This window comes from Pelophylax lessonae (assembly GCF_965119305.1).
Source record: "Pelophylax lessonae genome assembly, chromosome: 10".
Lineage (NCBI taxonomy): Eukaryota > Metazoa > Chordata > Amphibia > Anura > Ranidae > Pelophylax > Pelophylax lessonae.
The window spans coordinates 155,415,405-155,434,499 of NC_138777.1; the positions used below are offsets into that span (position 1 = coordinate 155,415,405).

Genomic DNA, 19,095 nt, shown 5'->3' on the forward strand with positions numbered 1-19,095 from the left:
GAAGAAAGTTCCGCTCTAGAGAGCCCCCAAGAGGTCAGGCAGAACACACTGAAGACCCCCAGCAGAGAGAGAAACCCCCCAGACTCACCACCCGCACCAGAGATGCAACAGGTAGGCCCAGAACGTGTCTGCAGCGATCTCGATCAACAGGGAAAAATCTGAGTGTCAGCACCAGGGTATAGGAAGGGGCTCTACCACCAAAAAAACGCCTCTAGGAACTCCAAGAACATGGCCGCCAGTGTTTTTCAATGGGAATCCATCGCAAAATGGCCGCCGGGTGTACAAACATGGCCGCCGACCCTTCTTAGCACATGAACTACAAGAAAATGGCAGCCCCACGCGGCCTGCGGAGCTTCTGGGGGCCCTCGAGGGGACCCCCAGGCCTCCTGGATGGGATCGACCGGAAGGGAACAGGTGAATCCCCCCCCGCATGTTCGTTTGTCCGGTCCCAGCCCCCAGGGAATAGCTTCAAGCGTCCCATAGCCCCAGTAGTGAGGGGGGGACATGTAAGGGGGGGGTGCGTGACAAGACAGAGGGGAACCTGGGGGTGCGAGGGTCTGACCGTCCTAAGGAGGGGCCTGCGTCCACCCCAAAAACCGCCAGGGGGAGAGGGGGGAACATTTTACTTACCATACCTGGAACAGGCGGGCGCCATCTCATGACAGAACCCCTCTCTGCCGAAGTGGGGGGGCTGTCGGGCAATAGGAATGCTGTGACTCAGGCCTAGACCCAGTCGTATGCGACCTGGCGAGACGTTTATCTCACAGAGCCAGTCTCCGTCCGGCGGGACTATGTGGCAGCCAACCTAGTGTGGAGCTGGGGTCTGCGCGCGCTTGCTGGCCGGCTGGGGGTGACCACTGGATCTATATATCCAGCCTGTCGCCCAGATGCGGCTTAGTTGCTTGTAGATCTCACAGGAAAAAAATCCAGTGAAAAAAAACTATCATCTAGAAAAAAAAACTTTTGCCAGGGCCAGAGATCCCAGCAAAAGAACTAGGTCCTCACTCCTGACTAGACAGATTAAAACCGACATCCTATAGCAGGGAGAGAGGGTATACCCCCTGGGACTGCCCATAGGCGTAGCCAGAACTTTTTTTCTGCCTAGTGTCCTACTCCTTGGGGGGGCAGTATAATCCAACTGTTCTGAAGAACAGAGACTGCGCGTCCATCAATGAATGATAGAGAAATATGGGTCTGCAAAATACTGGGCTGAGTTTCACCTTTCAGCAGGACAACGACCCAAAACATACAGCCAGAGCTAGAAAGGAATGGTTTAGATTAAAGCATATTCATGTGTTAGAATGGCCAAGACTTGAAAATTACTTTTCACGAACACTCTCCATCCAATCTGACAGAACTTGAGCTATTTTGCAAAGAAGAATGGGCAAACCTTTCACTCTCTAGATGTGCAAAGCTGGCAGAGGCATACCCAAATAGACTTTCAGTTGAAATTGCAGCAAAAGGTGGTTTTACAAAGTATTCACTCAGGGGGGCTGAATACAAATGCACACCACACTTTTCAGATATTTGTAAAACATTTTATAAACCGTTTATTATTTTCCTTCCACTTTACAATTATGTGCCACTTTTGTGTTGGCCTATCACATAAAATCCCAATAAAATACATTTCCGTTTTTGGTTAGAACGTGACAAAATGTGGAAAATTTCAAGGGGTATAAATATTTTTTCAAGGCACTGTAGGTCTCTTCTGTATGGGAATCTAAAGGACTCTGAAGAAGCAAAGAAGATAGGGAAATACAATCAATTAATCACAGGTACTTTTTCCCCCCCATCTATGAAAGTGAAGGAAAGTTTTACCAGCTTATATTTTTGTAGAGAGTCCCAAGAGGGAGCTAAAAGTTTTCAGCAGGTTGGTAACTACTTCAATACAAAGGCACCACTGTTGGATATGGAGTACCTGGAAGATCCCCTAAAAATCTGTAGCAGGGTCCAAGCCAGTGTGGCTGAAGTTTGTTTTCAGTTTCTTGTCTTCCCAGGTGGTGAGTGGTCTTTGTGCAGTGCCATGTACAGTATATCCAGTTAACTTTAAATATGAGTTACGGGTGATTGAATACATCGGCAACCACTAAATACATATATTTTGTAAAAAGCTTTTGTATATATCTCTGCCAGCCCCTTACCTGGTTCTTGACCTCAGTTACAGCACCATGATCTCTCCAGTCCCACTGAGCAGGAGGGGGGTCTTTTGGAATCATAGCCTTCTTCATGACCCGATGTCCTTGGCTTGACAGTAAAGGATTCAGGTACAGAGTTCGGAATTCTTCCTCTGTAACATTCAAAACAAATCATTATAAAAGAAAGGCATGCTTGAATTCAGTGGAATGACTAGGAATTTTCAGCCTGGGGGTACACACTATCAACACAAAAGGCCCACTCGCCTATTTGCAGACGAGAAAAGAATCGCACATCACGACATACAGAATGGGTAGGTTTTAAACAGAGAATATACTGTTCGTTGTACCGAATAAAGGAGGTGTGGAATAGAGAAAGAACAACACAGCATACAAAATTGAGTGGTTTGGAATAAGTAAAGTACAGTGAAGTGTACGGAAGGGGGCAGCCTGGAACAAGGTATGTACAGCACAGTATACAGAACTGGGCGATGTTAAGGAATGAACAGTGCAGTATAAAGAATAAGGTTGTGTTGAATAGGGAATGTACAGTGTAGCATAAAAAATGTGTGGGAGCACAGTGTACAGAATAGGGTGGTGTGAAAAAGGGATGTACAGCACAGCAAACAGAATGGGGTAGAGTGGAAAAGGGGAGTAGGGAATGTACAGCACAGCATACATGAGACAATACTGAATAGGGAATGTGTAGCACAGCATACAGAAAAAGGGAATGTGGAGTAGGTAATGTACGACACAGCATACAGAATGGGATGGTGTAGGTTAGCCAATGTACAGTACTGTGTACAGAATGCCTTTCACTTGTATTGGGCTGTGTTGCTCATGTAGTCTCAACACAAAGGCAAGGCAAACAACCTTGTTTTTAATTGGTCCAGTTCATACCAACACACTGTATTGGTACTGTACTTGCTTGTCGAAAATGGAATATGTTACATTTAAACACAGCACTACATGTTACAATGCGTCACAACATGTTGTGTGTCAGGAAAGAGAAAAAGCCACGTGTAATAAAAAAAACAAAACATCGCAGTGCATGTCAAATGCCTTTGCACTGTAGTGTGAATGAGCTTCTAGAGTATACAGAGACAATTGAGTACTGCCAGTGATACTTTTTTTATTTGCACTAACATACAATTTTTCAGGACAAGCTTTCGGGGTATGTCCCCTTCATCAAGATCCAAGCATACCCCGAAAGCTTGTCCTGAAAAATTGTGCAAATAAAAAAAGTATCACTGACAGTACTCAATTGTCTCTGTCGCAAGTGCACTAATACGGCTACAATTACTTCAAGCATGACAGAGTATACAGAGAAACACATTCGTCCGAATAACAAGCTCAGTGAACCACAATGCACAAATGCAAATGCTCTGTGCATTGTGGGGTTTTCTTAAAATTGGGAGGCAAACAAGCATAAAGAGTAATGCACAATATTATACATTTAGAATGCCAAGTAAAACCAAAACTGCCTGGAAAATCAATCACTAGTCTAATAACTCTTGAGGACATGGAAATTGCCACCTTTTACTTGTGTCTTATGACCAGGTTCACTAGTTAACCACTTCAGCTCATCAAGGTTTTACCCTCTTAATGCCCATGCCATTTTTTGCAATTCGGCACTGCATTACTTTAACAATTGCGCGGTCGTGCGACGCTGTACCCAAATAAAATTGATGTCCTTTTTCCCCACAAATGGAGCTTTCTTTTGGTGGTGTTTGATGACCTCTGCGGTTTTTATATTTTGCACTATAAACAAGAAAGTGCGACAGTTTTGAAAAAAAAAAAAAAAAAACACATTTTTTACTTTCTGCTAAAAAACATTCCCAATAAAAAAAATGTAAAAATCAAATTTTATCAGTTTAGGCCAATTTGCTACACATTTTTGGTAAAAAAATCCCAAAAAATCCCAAAAAAGCGTATTTTGGCTTGCGCAAAAGTTGTAGCATTTACAACTATGGGATAGATTTTGGGACTTTTTTTTTTTTAGTAATGGTGGCAATCAGTGAATTTTAGCGGGATTGCGAAGTTGTGGCGGACAGATCGGACCCGACATTTTTGACACTTTTTGGGGACCAGTGACATTACTACAGTAATCAGTGCTAAATAATATGCACTGTTACTGTAATAATGACATTGGCAGGGAAGGGGTTAACCTAGGGGTGATCAAAGGGTTAAGTGTGAGCCTAAGGGAGTGTTTACTAACTGTATGGGGGATTGACTTGTGAAATGACCATAGAGACCTGTGATCCTATATAGAAGGATCACAGGCGCCCTGTGATCATTTCAGAGAGAAGAACGGTCAGCTGTGTTTAGTGACCGTCCTTCTCTCTCAGCGGGGCGCAATCGGGGGTACCTGGCGGCAATCGCGGCTGCCGGTCCCGTGGATCGACATCCCCCCAGCACCACGCGCGCGACCGACATAGGGCTACATCAGTTTGCGAAGGAGAGCCAGCCTGCCGCAGTAAATGTGCAGAGGGCGGTCGGGAAGGTGTTAGGCTCCATGCACACAGGGCGTCATAAAAACGTGCTCCAAAGCTGTTTACTTGACGCCAGGAAATAGCAGCTGTAAAAATGTGCTTTCAGTAGCTTTTGTCACTAGCGTTATTGCACGTTTGGCCACAGTAGCTGTTAGCAGCGTTTTTTCTGCCTCTATTCAAAATCAATGGCCTGGTATGGTCCAGGGGGGGTGGGGCCGCTTGCTCGTCCCCTCCCCTTTCCTGGCATGCCGGGCTGCATGCTCGGATAAGGGTCCGGTATGGATTTTGGGGGGGACCCCAGGCGGTTTTTTCGGCGTGAGGCTACCCTTAAATTCCATACCAGACCCTAAGGGCCTGGTTTGGAATCTGGGGGGGAACCCCCACGCCCTTTTTTTCCCCATTTTGGCGTGGAGTTCCCCCTCAAGATTCTCACAGCGCAAGTCGTGCCGCAAGTTCCGACTTGCGGTGCGACTTCCATTCAAATCAAGAGGCTCCCATAGGGAACCATTGATTTTGAATGGAAGAAAAAAAAAACGTATAACGTGGCTTAACGCACGTTAAGCAACGTTATTCAGCCTTTAGCAGCGTCAGACGTTTTTACAGCTTGACGCTGCAGCTCCAGAACTCACAGTTCCTGGGTTTTTTTTGGAGCTGTAAAACGCCTATGCCACTTGGAGCTCCTAAAAGCTCTATGTGTGCATGAGGCCATAGAATAACATGGATGGGCGTTCTGCAGCTGCAAAAAAAAAAAGTCTGACGCTGCTAACAGCAGCTCCAAAAATGTCCAGTGTGCATGAGGCCTTAAAGATAATTGAAATAAGAATGGCTGTGCTAGGTACATTCTCAATGGCAATATCAATAACTTCTATAGTGGAATTCCAAATTATACAATGGTTAATAAACAGAAAATCAAGAAATATACATTATTTTTTTTTTTTTTTTTAAAACAATTGAAGTTATTTACCTTGAATCCAGGAAGTACAGTTCAATTCAAACGCTAAAATGTTTTATGCGATAATTAAACTTAAACTGCATTTTATGGCATTTTGGTACATATCCCTGTGTATTATAAAACATATTCGATGCAAATGAAGGCCTCATGCACACAAAAAAAAAAAAAAAGGATGTGGGTATTATTGTCATACAAAGCAGTTAAAAAGTTATTTACTAAGCTGGCACATACCAAGCTTCACAATTTGGTCTGACCTATTCTGAAGGCAGAAGAATTCCAGGGATTCAAGAGCCAAGTATCCAAGCACTCTCTATAGCAGCACTTATGTGCATATTTGTAGTCCACCCTTTCATATCCAGATGCATCTTTCCTAACTAGACCAAATTGGGAAGTTTACATTTTTGTTTGTTTTTTTTTTTTACACATACAAGGCTTTCATTTGGTACTTTGTTTTTAAAACAAATGCACTGACTATGAATTTATAATAAGCAGAGAAATTGACAAAAATGCAATTTTAGTATTTTTATTGACTGTAGTGCTAACAAAAGCAAAGAGTGCTCAAATACTTACCTGTGTTCTCAAACCCCATTAACTCATCAGCTAAGGAAATGTGACCAATACTGGAAGACCAAAAAAATTCAGGAATTTAAAAGTCTAACCCAAAGTATTTCAGAACTTTCTATAACCCTTAATTAGCAGCGGTAAGGAGGTGCTTTTAAAAAAGTAGGTCCACTTTAAAGGCTAGGTTCACCTTTTTTTTTTCTTTTCTTTTCTAAAATCCTACTCCCCTATGTATCAATATACCATTAAAGTGGTTGTACACCCTCTCCTATACCCAGTGAAGTGAATAGCCTTAGATGATACACCGAGATTAAACAAATCATCCAACAGAAGTCTTACTTGTATATCTGCTATCTTCCCCTTTCTACACTCTTGAAAAGTGCAGATTGTGTTAGGAATCTTTCTTCCTCTTTCAGGAGGGGGGGGGGGGGGGTAGTCACCAGTCACACTGTATGAGAGCTGACTTGAGGAAAGGCACACCCCCCCCCCCCTCCACATGGGCAGAGGAACAAAGGAAGGAACATGCAGAGCTGTGTTATGGACAGACATGCTCCTTGCTAATCTCCCTCTAAGCTACCTCCCCGACACACATTTTCAGCTACTGTTATCTCGTATGTCAGAGAACTTGTCAGAAGGGACTCTGCTGATAGCAGAGGAACAGAGCACCAGAGATAAACAACATTCAGAGCTTTGGAGAGAGATAAGTAAACACTGCAGATATATGTGCTTAGGTCAAATTTCATGAATGGGGTTTACAACCACTTTAATGTACCTTGGTTGCAGAAAAATACAAGCTTTCTTTTATTTTGAAAACAAGGCCTTACCTTAGCCCTTGCTATATTTCTAAGAACACTTCAGAGACTCCATGGTATACAGACAGAGACAGACAAACTAGTAAGACACAGAAAGGAGTTTACCAGCTGACCTCAGTAGCACACCTTCACCCATCAACTAAGCTTTCACAGCACCCCCAGCCTTTCTCTTCATCTGCATTTGCCTGGCTTCCCCAGAGTCCCTTCAGATGGGCTCAGGCTGCATGCTAAATTCCATGACATTCCTGACATGATGTTTCAGAACAATTGTTTTTCTTGCTTATAGCCTTTTAACTACCTGTAAGATCACTAAACTTTGTAATGCCATATTCAGCGGTCCCCTGGTCCTTCTCCTGGATATCTTTGGCCTTCTTGAGATTTTCAGAAAATACGCGCAGACGTCTCAAAGCCTCTGAAAGAAACATAATAAAGCAGATTTCATGCTCATAAAATGTTGACCAAAAAAAAAAAAAAATGCAAATGTGCTGCATAACTTTGACTAAGTGTTTTCTGACAAAAAAAGCAATCAATTCTATAAAGGACTCAAGTTCTACCTGGTATAACTCACTCTGAGCTTTAGAACATAGTTTTTGTTTTTTCTGAATAAGGATGGACTATAGAGGTCTATTTATAAAAATGTGCATAGCTATTCACCTACTGAAAGTGCATTTATGCTCATTCTGTGCAAATGGGGGGCACAAAAAAAAAAAAATCAATGCTCCTAGGCTAGTTCCTGTACTGGTCTAATGTTTTACATTGATTTAAAACTGAAAAAGCATTAGGCCACTAAATGGAGCCAAGTATCATAGGAAATTCCTGAATTATAATTGGCAATACTTATTTACTATAATTCTCAGCTCTATCTAGTAGTAATAATGCAGTATTTTCCTGAGTCACTCCATTCTTTATGAATATAATTTTGCTCCATTTGCACAGAACAAATATACAGGACATTCTGCAGCATGAAAAGTTATGCATATTATTTTTATAGATACAATTCTGTTTGATATGTGCGCCCATTTACACAGTTTACCTAAAAATAAAAAAGCTAATTCTTACTTTTTGGATGTTTTCTTTGGAGTGAGCCTCTGGACAGACTGCAAGTTCCTTTGAACAATTTGAAAAGGAGCTTGTCCCCAGCCAAAGTGGGGACAGAATGAGTTTCCTCTCACAAGCATACAATGCAGACGCCAAGTTCCTAGATCCTTAACCCTATGCTAAAACAGGCTGAAGTTAGAAGCGGACTGGTTACTACACCAGATTCTGAGTGCTCCAGTTTTAGTAACTCCCCTCACGGTGTCTCAAATCTAGTTTAATGAGAACTGCCAGCACAGTATAGACATGGTTAATTTTGCAACATTAAAGCAGAACTGAAGTTCTGTTGTATGAAACAGTGAGCAGGCAGGTTTTTATGGCAGTAAATGCCCCTACCTGCCTACTCGCTGCCTTCTCCACCTCTGTAAACTGTGCTTGCGCAGCTCAGCTTACAGTACCCGGATGGTCTCTGAGAGCTGGGATGACTAGCTTCAGGTCATCCCTCACCAGCCAATGAAGAGGCCTGAAGACCAGCAATGAGAAGATGCCAGCTCTGGAAAGGGACCATTGGACAGGTAAGTATTCACCCTTTAATTTCACTTTAATGTCCCAGCACCCTCACTGCCTAGCAGATGAGCACCTATGCTTTGCTATGTGAATGAGAAAATGTAACACATTTGACTGCAAAAGTGATTTACAGGTTATGACTACTGGGCCAGATAGAGGTGGAACCTTATAATCTGTGAACTGGACAAAGTATACTAAGAAAAATCACTATCAAGTACAACTTGAATAGACATAAGCATGGGGGGGGGGGCAACCTAATTTCTGCACATTCCAGAAGATAGATACCAGCTCTGTCTCAAGTTAGCATAGAAGACATACCTAACCAAAACCCCTACCCTCTATTTCGTGCACAGCATGCAATGTTGAGTCTATGGAGAGAAGCTGGAACTTTCCAAGCTCAAAGTCACTTTTGCAACATCCTGACAACTGGTCCTATTATTAACTTCCAAATCTTAGTTAGGGAAGTCAAGCAGGGAGGGAGCCACAAAAATCCTCAATTTAACCCTAACCCACATAAACCTCCAAGGACGATGAAGGAAACTGTAATAAACTAAGGCTCTTTAAGATTAAGCAGGGCCTAAGACTTTACAAGGGCCCAGGCTAGCAGTAACTAGCATCTTCTTATCTTTCAGGGCTGTGGTCTGTGTAAACGTACTAAGAATCAAAACACACAAAATAAGGAACAAGCGTTTAAACATCACAGTCAGTAGGTGAGTATAAGAGACCATGTGCACCAAACTACCTTGGAGCTTTGCCACTGGTACCCTGCTCCAAAGCTCCATAAACATGCACTGTCCTGATTGATGTTATGAATCTCCCCCCCTTTTTTTTTTGACGCATGGGAATGAAAGTTAAAGGCATCTTTAAAAAAATAAAATGACGGGCTATAGGCCACACTATGCACTTCCTACAGTAGCCCACTTTCTCTTGCCTACCTTCTGGTTTTGGACAGCCTTGTTTGCTAGTTTAATTCTGAGTGTGATGCCACCAGCATATCCCCTGGCATGGATCCAGAACGAACATCACTAACCTCCAAAAAACAAGCTACAACTCCCCTGTTCATCCTGCCCAAAGTACAGCAGCAGCAGGGATGGCAACACATGGTACAAATTGGGTACAACTAGTACCATCAAAGCAAAGAGAGGTGGTTGCCTCTCCACCATTGTGAAGACAGGAAACCAAGGGAAAAGACAAAATCCCTAACATTTAGGGAAGGTGAGTGACTCAGTTTTTGTAACAAATGAGTGAGAAAGCATGGTGCCTTTAAACCCCAATCCCACCTGCCAGGTGCACTGCTCCTGCGTATATACTGGCCTGAAAAGTGTGGGGGACCCATGTCACTGCCATAGAAGGCTGCTGAAAAATAATCATGCAAAAGGACTACCTTTTAATGTGTTTGGTGATGTGGGTTACATAATCTGGTTGAAAAATGACACTAGTATATCCAGTTCAACCAAAAAAAAAAACACACACAGACACATAGAAAACCTCCATATACACTATCCTATACCCACAGTTGATCCAGAGGAAGGCAAAAAAAAAAACAATAAAGCATGAACCAATTTGCTCCAGCGAGGGAAAAAAAAGGCAATCGGATATTCCCTGGATCAACGTAGAAATATTAGTATCCAGTTATTTTGTGCAATTAGTAAAGATTCCAGTCCTTTTTTAAAACAATCTACTGAGCTGGCCAGGACCAGCTCTTGAGAGAGTCTATTCCACATTTTACAGCTCTTTCTGTGAAAAAGCCTTTCCTTTTTTGGAGATTAAATAGCTTTTCCTCCAGGTGTAAATAATGCCCCCCTTGTCCTCTGTGATGACATTAAGGTGCATAACTCTACAAGTTCACTATATGGACCACTTATGTATTTATACATGTTGATCATATTTCCCTTAATATGCTCTTCTCAAGAGAGAATACATTCAGTTAAGCTCCTCTTTCCTCATAGCGGAGCTCCTCCATGCCTCTTATCAGTTTGTTCCTGGTGGGTGGAGCCTATCTCATGTGTCATTCTGTAAGACGATTTGGGAGAACCAAAAGTGATGAGCAGGTAGGCTGTACTCTCTGTATGTATCTCAAGGTTTGCTTTCTCATTATTGGCTCAATTCATTATTTCTATGGCATAATAATTACGATAACATTTACAAAACTGCTTGAAAAATACTACTGCAAGTTAAACACAATTAACACAAAGTTGCAAATAGACAGTTGGGTTGAAACTACAAACCTTCATCATTTTGATATGTTTTATTGTAAGTTGTCACAAACTCCTTAAATAATGACAATGTCTCAAGTAGCTCATCCTAAAAAAAAGAGCAAATTAAGTAATGTTTGTTACAATAAGCAACACTAAAATGCATATTATACAAAGGCCAAAACAGTATTCAGGGCTATACAAAGATACAAATTGTTATACCTCTGTATTTGATGAAAGCTTCTCCTGATTTGGAGGTAATGATGTCTCTGCCACATCATTTATAAAATCTAAAGAGATTAAATAAGAGGCAGATTTTAGGTAAAAACAGAACAAAAATAATATGTAATAAAAACAGAGAGCTTTCACATCATACAGACCTTGTTGTGAACACAACTGATGCAAGACTTTAGTCTCATTTTGCCATGGCACCAGCAACACCAAAAAGTTGCACTTTACTCCCTGTACAAAAAAAAAAGTAGCGATTAGTGATTAGGTGAGCAGTTTAGAATGATCAGATTAGGCTACATTCGCACTGGCGTTTTGCCCTGGTGCAAATGTCAGCTGCAGGAATTTGTCAATTCCTGCAGGTTTTTTTGACACCTGTACATGGCTAGCTGTGGCCGAGTGGTCCATATACTTTCAGAACAGTTTGCCAGTGGCTGCAGCTATTCGTGGCTTTCTGCACAGCTAGTGATTACCTGTAGTGATTTCTGCCGGATGAACACAAAGTATATCCAGCAGCGACCACCACAGGTTTGCACTGGCTGTTTGAACAGCCATGAACAGCTGCGGCCGCTGGTAACCTGTCACCACTTGCTGACCGCCTCAAAGAAGATTTACTGCTACAGGGCGGCAGCCCTGTGCAGAATCATGTATATATAGGTGATTATACACTGATCACTGTAATAATGTCACTGGTCCCCAAAAGTGTCAGTTAGGTGTTGGATTTGTCCACCATAATATTGCAGTCCTGCTATAACTCACTGATCTCAGCTACTACTAGTAAAAAAAAATAAAAAAAAAAATAAATAAAAATTATCCCATAGTTTGTAGATAATTTTTGTGTAAACCAATCAATATACACTTGTTGGGATTTTTTTTTAACCAAAAATATGTAGCAGAATACAGATTGGCCTAAATTGATGTAGATATTAGATTTTTTACATTTTTGTATTTTTCACAAATGTGGGGTGTTTTTTGTTTCTAGTGCAAAAAATAAAAAATGCAGAGGTGATCAAATCTTACCAAGATAAATCTCTATTTGTGGGGGAAAAGCCATAATTACATATGTGACAGGTATTGGCACAGAAACTACCAATACTTAAACAGACTCCACAAAAAGACTACTTCTCGACTAATAAAAAGTAAGCTATTACGTTCTAGCAAGCATTTAAAAAAACTCCTTAAATCTGACTAAACACCAAAGGATTCATTTCTTCTGTTTTTTATGAATGAAGTCCAGTGAGTAATGACAAACAACAAAGTTTAAGAACTTTGTCAAAGTGTACCACTCAAAAGCCAATTGAACCAACTAAGCTCAAGTACCTCTTAACAGGTGTACAATTTTTACAGCAGTCCTATAATTTCGTTTAAATGCTTTCCAAACAATGGCTTTAAATATGAAATTGAAATGCTTCACGGAAACTTGTTTTAAAATGTGTATTTAGCAGACAGGGGGTAAGGGGAAATTTCCATCAGCACCAAAGACAGTAATAAAAGCTTCATAAACATAAAGGGAAGTTAGAACTTCTGTCAGATTTGTAATGCGGTCTGTGTCCCTGCTAGAAATATTCCCTCACTTTTTGTCTGGCGAAAATGTTGCCACCATACTAGTGAGGGGAAATCTCTCCAATGACATCCCAGATGTAAAGAACCGTGCTTATCTTTCACACCCAAAAAAGAAAAACCCTTCCAGGTTTATTTTGTTGTTGGTTATATCCCAGGAGGAAGCTTATCCCTTCTCTTCCAATCCTAGAGACACAAGTGAGGGGAAATCTCTTTAAAAAAAAAAATAATAATTTTAGTATGAAGATTACATAAAACCCCTAAAACATTATAGATTTTCTGAAAGCAGACACCTTAGAGAATAAAATAGTGGTAGTTCCAATTTTTTATGTCACACGATATTACCGCAAATGTCTAAGAAACTCAAAATTTCAGGTGATAAAATACACTAAAGTGAATTTTAAGGCACACAGACACAATAAACTACCCAATTTTTTGTTAAAATATAAAAGTCGAGGTTGCACAGAGTAAACAGATACCCATCATGTCAAACCTTCAATTTGTGGGCGCCCGTGAAATGGCAGTAAACTTCTGTACCCTATATTTTCCATAGGCGACACTTTAAAAGGGGGCACTGTTACCGAGGGGTGTGTGGAAGCAACCTGACAAGGCAGGAGTCTGCCTGCCAGATTTACACACAATCTGAATGCATGCAAAACCCCCACTGTCAGGTCCGTACAAGGAGCGGACCTGGCAGCAAAAGTGTTTTTAATCATGCATTATTACAATCTACAGCCTGCTAATATTCACATCTATCGCAGACTTGTATAAAGTACTCAAAATTTCTACTTGAGTAAAAGTACAATTGCTCGATCAAAAAGTGACTTGAGTAGAAGTGGAAGTGCTCGCAGAAAAAGCTACTTAAGTAGAAGTACTAAAGTATTCAACATTTTTTTTACTTAAGTATTGCAAGTAGTTTTTTCAAAAAATTTGCTACTTAAGTACTAAAAGTAAAAAGTACCAGTAGTTTTGAAAAAAAATTTCTACTCAAGTACTGAAAGTAGAAGTACAAGTACTGTGTTATGTAGTTATTAAAGAAAGAAGTCAAAAGTTTGAACATCATATTGGTTTTTATTATTTCAAATGATTTATTCAAATGATTAACCTGTGTTTGTTAGTAGTTTCTTGATGCACTTTAAGCGCTGTAGCACCATTTATTTGTTTGTTTCATATTTTCTTTTTATTGGAAAGATTTGATATAGCAGCTTTTATTATACACAGCCTTTATTTTCGTATGCGCTGATTTACAAATGACATTATACACATTTTTTTGAGCTTTATGCAACCTGCCATCTACTGTTCTGGCAGTGGTAATTTTTTTTAAAAGTAACGAGTAACTATGCAGCACAAAAAAAAAATACTTGAGTAGAAGTATCGAAATCATCGAAAAAATGTAGTGAAGTAAAAGTAGAAGTAGGAGAAAAAAATTCTACTCTAGGAAAGTACAGATACCACATTTTGGTACTTAAGTACAGTACTTAAGTAGTTCTACTTCGTTACTATACATCTCTGCATCTATGCAAAAGTTTGTTACATAATTTTATGTTGCTTTTATCATCTTACATTTCAAAAGAACAGTATGTATTTCCCTAATCTTATGCAGCATCACTATTGCCTAAAACAATGAAAATGGTACCACTCGAGGGTCCCCCAAACCCGTGTCAGATGGATCAGCGTGTGAATAGTGCAAAATGAACAGGATTGACTTGCCAGGCTCTAGTAGACCTTAACAAAAATGGTGAACGTGTGCACAGACAGACACCCTGTTACATAAATGTAAATGAGATGGATAAAAGATTAATTCATCACATGTACAGAACTCCTGAGATGCATTTGGCCCTTTTCGGGGCTTAATCATAGAGGCTAACTGCAAGGACCACTGGTGATTATATAACATCATTCATAAGCCATAAATAAACAGAATCCAGACAGATCAGTTGTAAGTGCATCTGCTCCTTTGAGGACAAACCTGCAGGACTTGGTAGTATACCAAGTCACCAGAATCACAGTGTACTGTATGAACTATCAAAATAGCATGTTAGCACCACCACAAGACCACAAAACCAGTTTAGAATTCAATTAGCAAACAGTTTGATTTGTGGTCTTATGATGGATCAGAAAAAGGTTTCTTACATATGGACTTTAAATTATGTTTCTCCGTACAATAAGTTTGAATAATTGCTTTAATAGCACAGGAACTGTACTATCACTTACCTGTTTTAGAGCATCTTTACAATTGTTTATGTTTCTAAAATTCCACGTTTTCACTGCTTGTTTTTTTTTCTTCCTTTTTCTATTTCTAACATAATTGCGTTTGCAGCACTGGAGTTGTGGTTACAATATTACACTGTAGTCACACCGGAGTGATCCGAGAATTGTTTTGGGGTAAACTGGTCTTCACAGTGTGGATAGACCGATATGGTTTTTTCAGGGCCGATACCAATATTTTGGTCACATTGTATCGGTATCGGCCGATATTCTGTACATTTAAAGTTTTGAAAAATAAAAGGCAATTTTTGACACAAATCTGGTACTGAACATGTTTTTTTTTTTTTTTAAAAAGATTTTTATTGAAGTCCAGCATAAACACACAGTCCACAACAGTACAACACAATGAAACATTATAACCATCACTCAGCATTCTCCAAGGGGCACATGGCAATACAGTCAGGAACAGTAGAAAAACAAAAGATTATCCCCTGGATTTATAAACTTCAATATCCCACGGACCGAGCGAGTAGCCGGACCCCATTTTTATTTGAAACACACTACCTAATAAAAAAACTTGCCCTTGCCCCCCAAACAGAACCAACACCCCAGTCACCTCACTGATCCCCCCGAGGAAGAACCAGCGGGCGACCAAACGAGCAGAACTCCGCCCATCTCCCCCCCCCCTTCAGGTGACCCCCCCAGAGAACCTCTCTACAATAACCTTTCCAACCTAGGCGGGCCCGCATTCGTCTAAGAAACCCATGCCTGAGAAGTGTCCAGAGCCCCCAACCCCCCCCAGTACAGGTCCACTGTCCTCAAAGTCGGTCAGAAGGCGTAGCCACCAAAGTAGCATCGGAGTCCACCCAGCGGTACCAAACTTTCCTAAATTTCTTAGGGGACCCCCTAGCCTCATAAGTCATCCTATATAGCACAATGTCCGCATTCACCACCCTCTTCCACATGTCTAGGGACAACACCTCGGTATAGATCCACCTCCTGGCGATTAACTTCCGCGCACAGAAGAAAAGGATACGGATAAATAACTTAGTGGCCATATCCAGTCCCTCCACCTCTATTACCCCCAGAAGGCACACCAGGGGCGAGCAAATATTCGGGAGTCCAAAGTTCTCCTCCATAAACTTCGTAATTTGAGACCACAAGGGTCTCACCTTAGGACAATCCCACACCATGTGCAAAAGGGACCCCCTACCCCCTGAACATTTATGGCACACAGCAGAATCCCTCTTGCGCATGGAAAAGAGGCGGGCCGGAGTGTAATATGTCTGATGAAGATATCGCAATTGGATCATCTTATCAGTAGACGAGATAACCGTACCAAGGTACGTCTCCAAAACCTCCTCCCAGCGTTCCTCCGTCAATTCCGGTATAAAAGCTAGCCATCTAACTCTGGCCCTATCTACCGCCCCAGGACCCCCAGGACCCAGCGCCCCATAGAATCTAGAGATCCGTTTCAAAGGCTCCGGATCCAGCAGCACAGCCTCAAGAGAGGGGTTAGCCAAGACCACCTCCCCCCCCCCGAACTGCGCCCGCACCGCATGCTGGAGTTGCAGATATCTGAAGCGCCACGTCCCGGGAATCCCAAAGCTGTCTCTCAACTGCATGAATGACACCATCTTACCCTGATAAAACAATTGATGCAAATATTTAAGGCCAAACCTGGCCCACTGTCCCCCATCTTGCAGGCTAGCAAGCTCCCGCAACGATGGGTTGAACCACAACGGAGCATTCGGAGATGACTCCAACGGAGCATCCCCCAGCTTCCGAGCACAAATCCGAAAAATCCTCCCAGGCAACCCCATCACCGACCCCAAATTCCGCCCAGGAGCCCCCCCCCTGTACAAAACATTGATCAGCGATTCAAATGAGGAGGCAAGTGCCGCCTCCACCTCTATCGTCGCGTTAGGCACCTGCGGAGAAAACCGCCAATGCAGAAAGACCAATTGTGCTGCAAAGTAATAGGACCGCAAGTCCGGCACCGCCAATCCCCCCCTCGCTACCGGGCACTTGAGCACCGACAAAGCCACCCTAGAGGGTCTACTACCCCACAGCAGGGTGGTAAGGATTGCGTCGATCCTCCGGAAAACCTTCCTCGGAACATAAACCGGAGAATTCGACAGGATGTATAAGAATTTGGGCAAAAAAATCATCTTAAAAAGATTTACTCTGCCCAGCAGCGAGAGGGGGAGGGACCGCCACCGTTCCACCCTTTCCCGAAAGGCCTTCACAATAGGAGCAAGATTGGTCTCCAAAAACCCAGATATCGGCATCTGAAACACGATTCCCAGATATTTAAAGGAACTGGACAGGGGGATCGGGCACCCAGCCGGAGCCACAACCCCCTCGTCCAGTGGAAAGAGAGATGACTTGGCCCAATTGATACAGAACCCAGAGTACTCCCCAAACTCCCGAATCACACTGATGGCATAGGTCAAGGAAGGTCCCGGATCCTGCAAGTACAACAGCATATCGTCCGCATATAATGAGACCCGTTCCTCCATAGAGCCCACCCTCAACCCTCTGAAAACCACACTCTCCCGCAATCTCATCGCCAGAGGTTCCATAGCCAGGGCGAAGAGCAGGGGTGACAAAGGAAATCCCTGTCTGGTCCCCCTATGCATCCGGAAGGGCTCAGAGATCTGTCCATTAACCCTAACCCTCATCAGAGGCTCTGTATACAGCAATTGAACCCAGGAGCGAAAAACCGGGCCGAAGCCGTACGCCTCCAGCACCCGGAATAGATACGGCCACTCCACCGAGTCGAAGGCCTTCTGAGTGTCCAAAGAGGCCACCACCCGTTCCCCGCACACGTCATGTTGAGCCTGAAGATTGACAAAAAGACGCCGCACATTCATCTGCGCACATTGCCCCGGCATAAAGCCCGTCTGATCCGCCCTAATCAATTTCAGGATAACCGTCTGCAGCCTCATAGCTAGAACTTTGGCCAAAATTTTGGTGTCAACATTAATCAACGAGATTGGTCTGTACGCCCCACAATCTCTCGGGTCCTTCCCCGGTTTCGGGATAAGCACCACCAATGCCTCTCTCATAGAAAGAGGCAGAACCCCCCCTTTCCGCGCAGAATCGTACAAGTGCAGCAAACGGGGCGACAACTCCTCCCTAAAGGTGTGATACCATTCCGACGGCATCCCATCCAGACCAGGGGACTTCCGGGGGGAGAAGGACGCAATGGCCCTTCCCACCTCCCCCACAGTAAGTCCCCTATCCAGGAAACTGACCTCCTCAGCCGACAACTGCGGGAACTCCACACCCTGCAGATAGTCATCGAGCTCCGCCCGGTCCCGGGCCAGACCCGATTCATATAGGTCCTCATAGTAGCGAGTAAATTCTCGAAGTATCCCAGCAGTATCCCTAACTTCCCTACCCTGTTCGCCCAGCACACAGCCAACATGCACCGGCGCATGCTCCGAGCGAGCCAGAAAGGCCAACATCCGCCCATTCTTGTCCCCAAACTCAAACACCCTCCGCCGCTGGGCCAACATAGTTTTGGTCGTCTGGTCAGTCAGGAACATCTGTAGGTCTCTGGTCGCCTGTCTCCAACTAAGCAACCCCTCCGGGTCCGGAGCACCCACATAGTCCATCTCAGTCCTAGAAACCACCAGTTCCTTTTCCGCCCTAGTAGAGGCCAGTTGTCTCCTAAAGCTTTTCAATTCGGTCATGAAAACCCCCCTCAAGGTAGCCTTAAAGGCCTCCCATTGAAGCTGAGGTTCCCCATACTCCCCGTTCTCCACCCAGTAGTTGGCTATGGCCCGTGAACAAGCAATCTTAATATATTCCTCCTGTAACCAACTGGCCTCCATCCTCCACTGACGTACCCCCTCCCTAAACCCCACCCGGAGAGTGAGAGCCAGGGGAGAGTGATCCGAGTGGACTCTCGGCAAATATTCCACCGAGTCCACCAGACCCAATCCCGCCTCCTCGGCGAGGACGGTGTCCACCCGAGACAGTGACTTATATGTCTCCGAGTAGCACGAAAACTCCCGGGCCAACGGGTGAGTGTGTCTCCAAACATCCCGAAAACCAGAAGAGGCCAACCACCTCGCCAAAGGAGCCGGAGAACCGGCCTTACCCCTCAGCCTGTCAAGCTCCGGGTCAGAAACAGCATTAAAATCCCCCATAATGTACACTTGTCCCTCCGCCACCTCCATGGTTGCCTTGAAAATCACATCCATCAGGGCCAAGGAGAATGGAGGAGGCACATAAACATTTACAACTGTCAGTATTTGTAGGCACACCTTGATGACCAGGATCACATACCTCCCAAACACATCAGTTTTAACCATTTGTATCGTTATAGGCATTGTTTTCGTT

General features: G+C 43.1%; 1 protein-coding gene across 1 annotated transcript in view; it reads right to left on the reverse strand.

Annotated features, from left to right (window-relative positions):
- The window catches only part of CTSF (cathepsin F), a 123,946-nt gene that overhangs the window by 49,867 nt on the left and 54,984 nt on the right, over window positions 1–19,095 (reverse strand). Inside the window, exons 3-7 of the mRNA XM_082269579.1 lie at window positions 11,127–11,208; window positions 10,969–11,036; window positions 10,780–10,855; window positions 7,248–7,361; window positions 2,142–2,287 (exon numbers count right to left, since the gene is read on the reverse strand). Of these exons, the coding sequence (XP_082125705.1) occupies window positions 2,142–2,287; window positions 7,248–7,361; window positions 10,780–10,855; window positions 10,969–11,036; window positions 11,127–11,208 (486 nt within the window). The remainder of the gene's footprint in view (window positions 1–2,141; window positions 2,288–7,247; window positions 7,362–10,779; window positions 10,856–10,968; window positions 11,037–11,126; window positions 11,209–19,095) is intronic.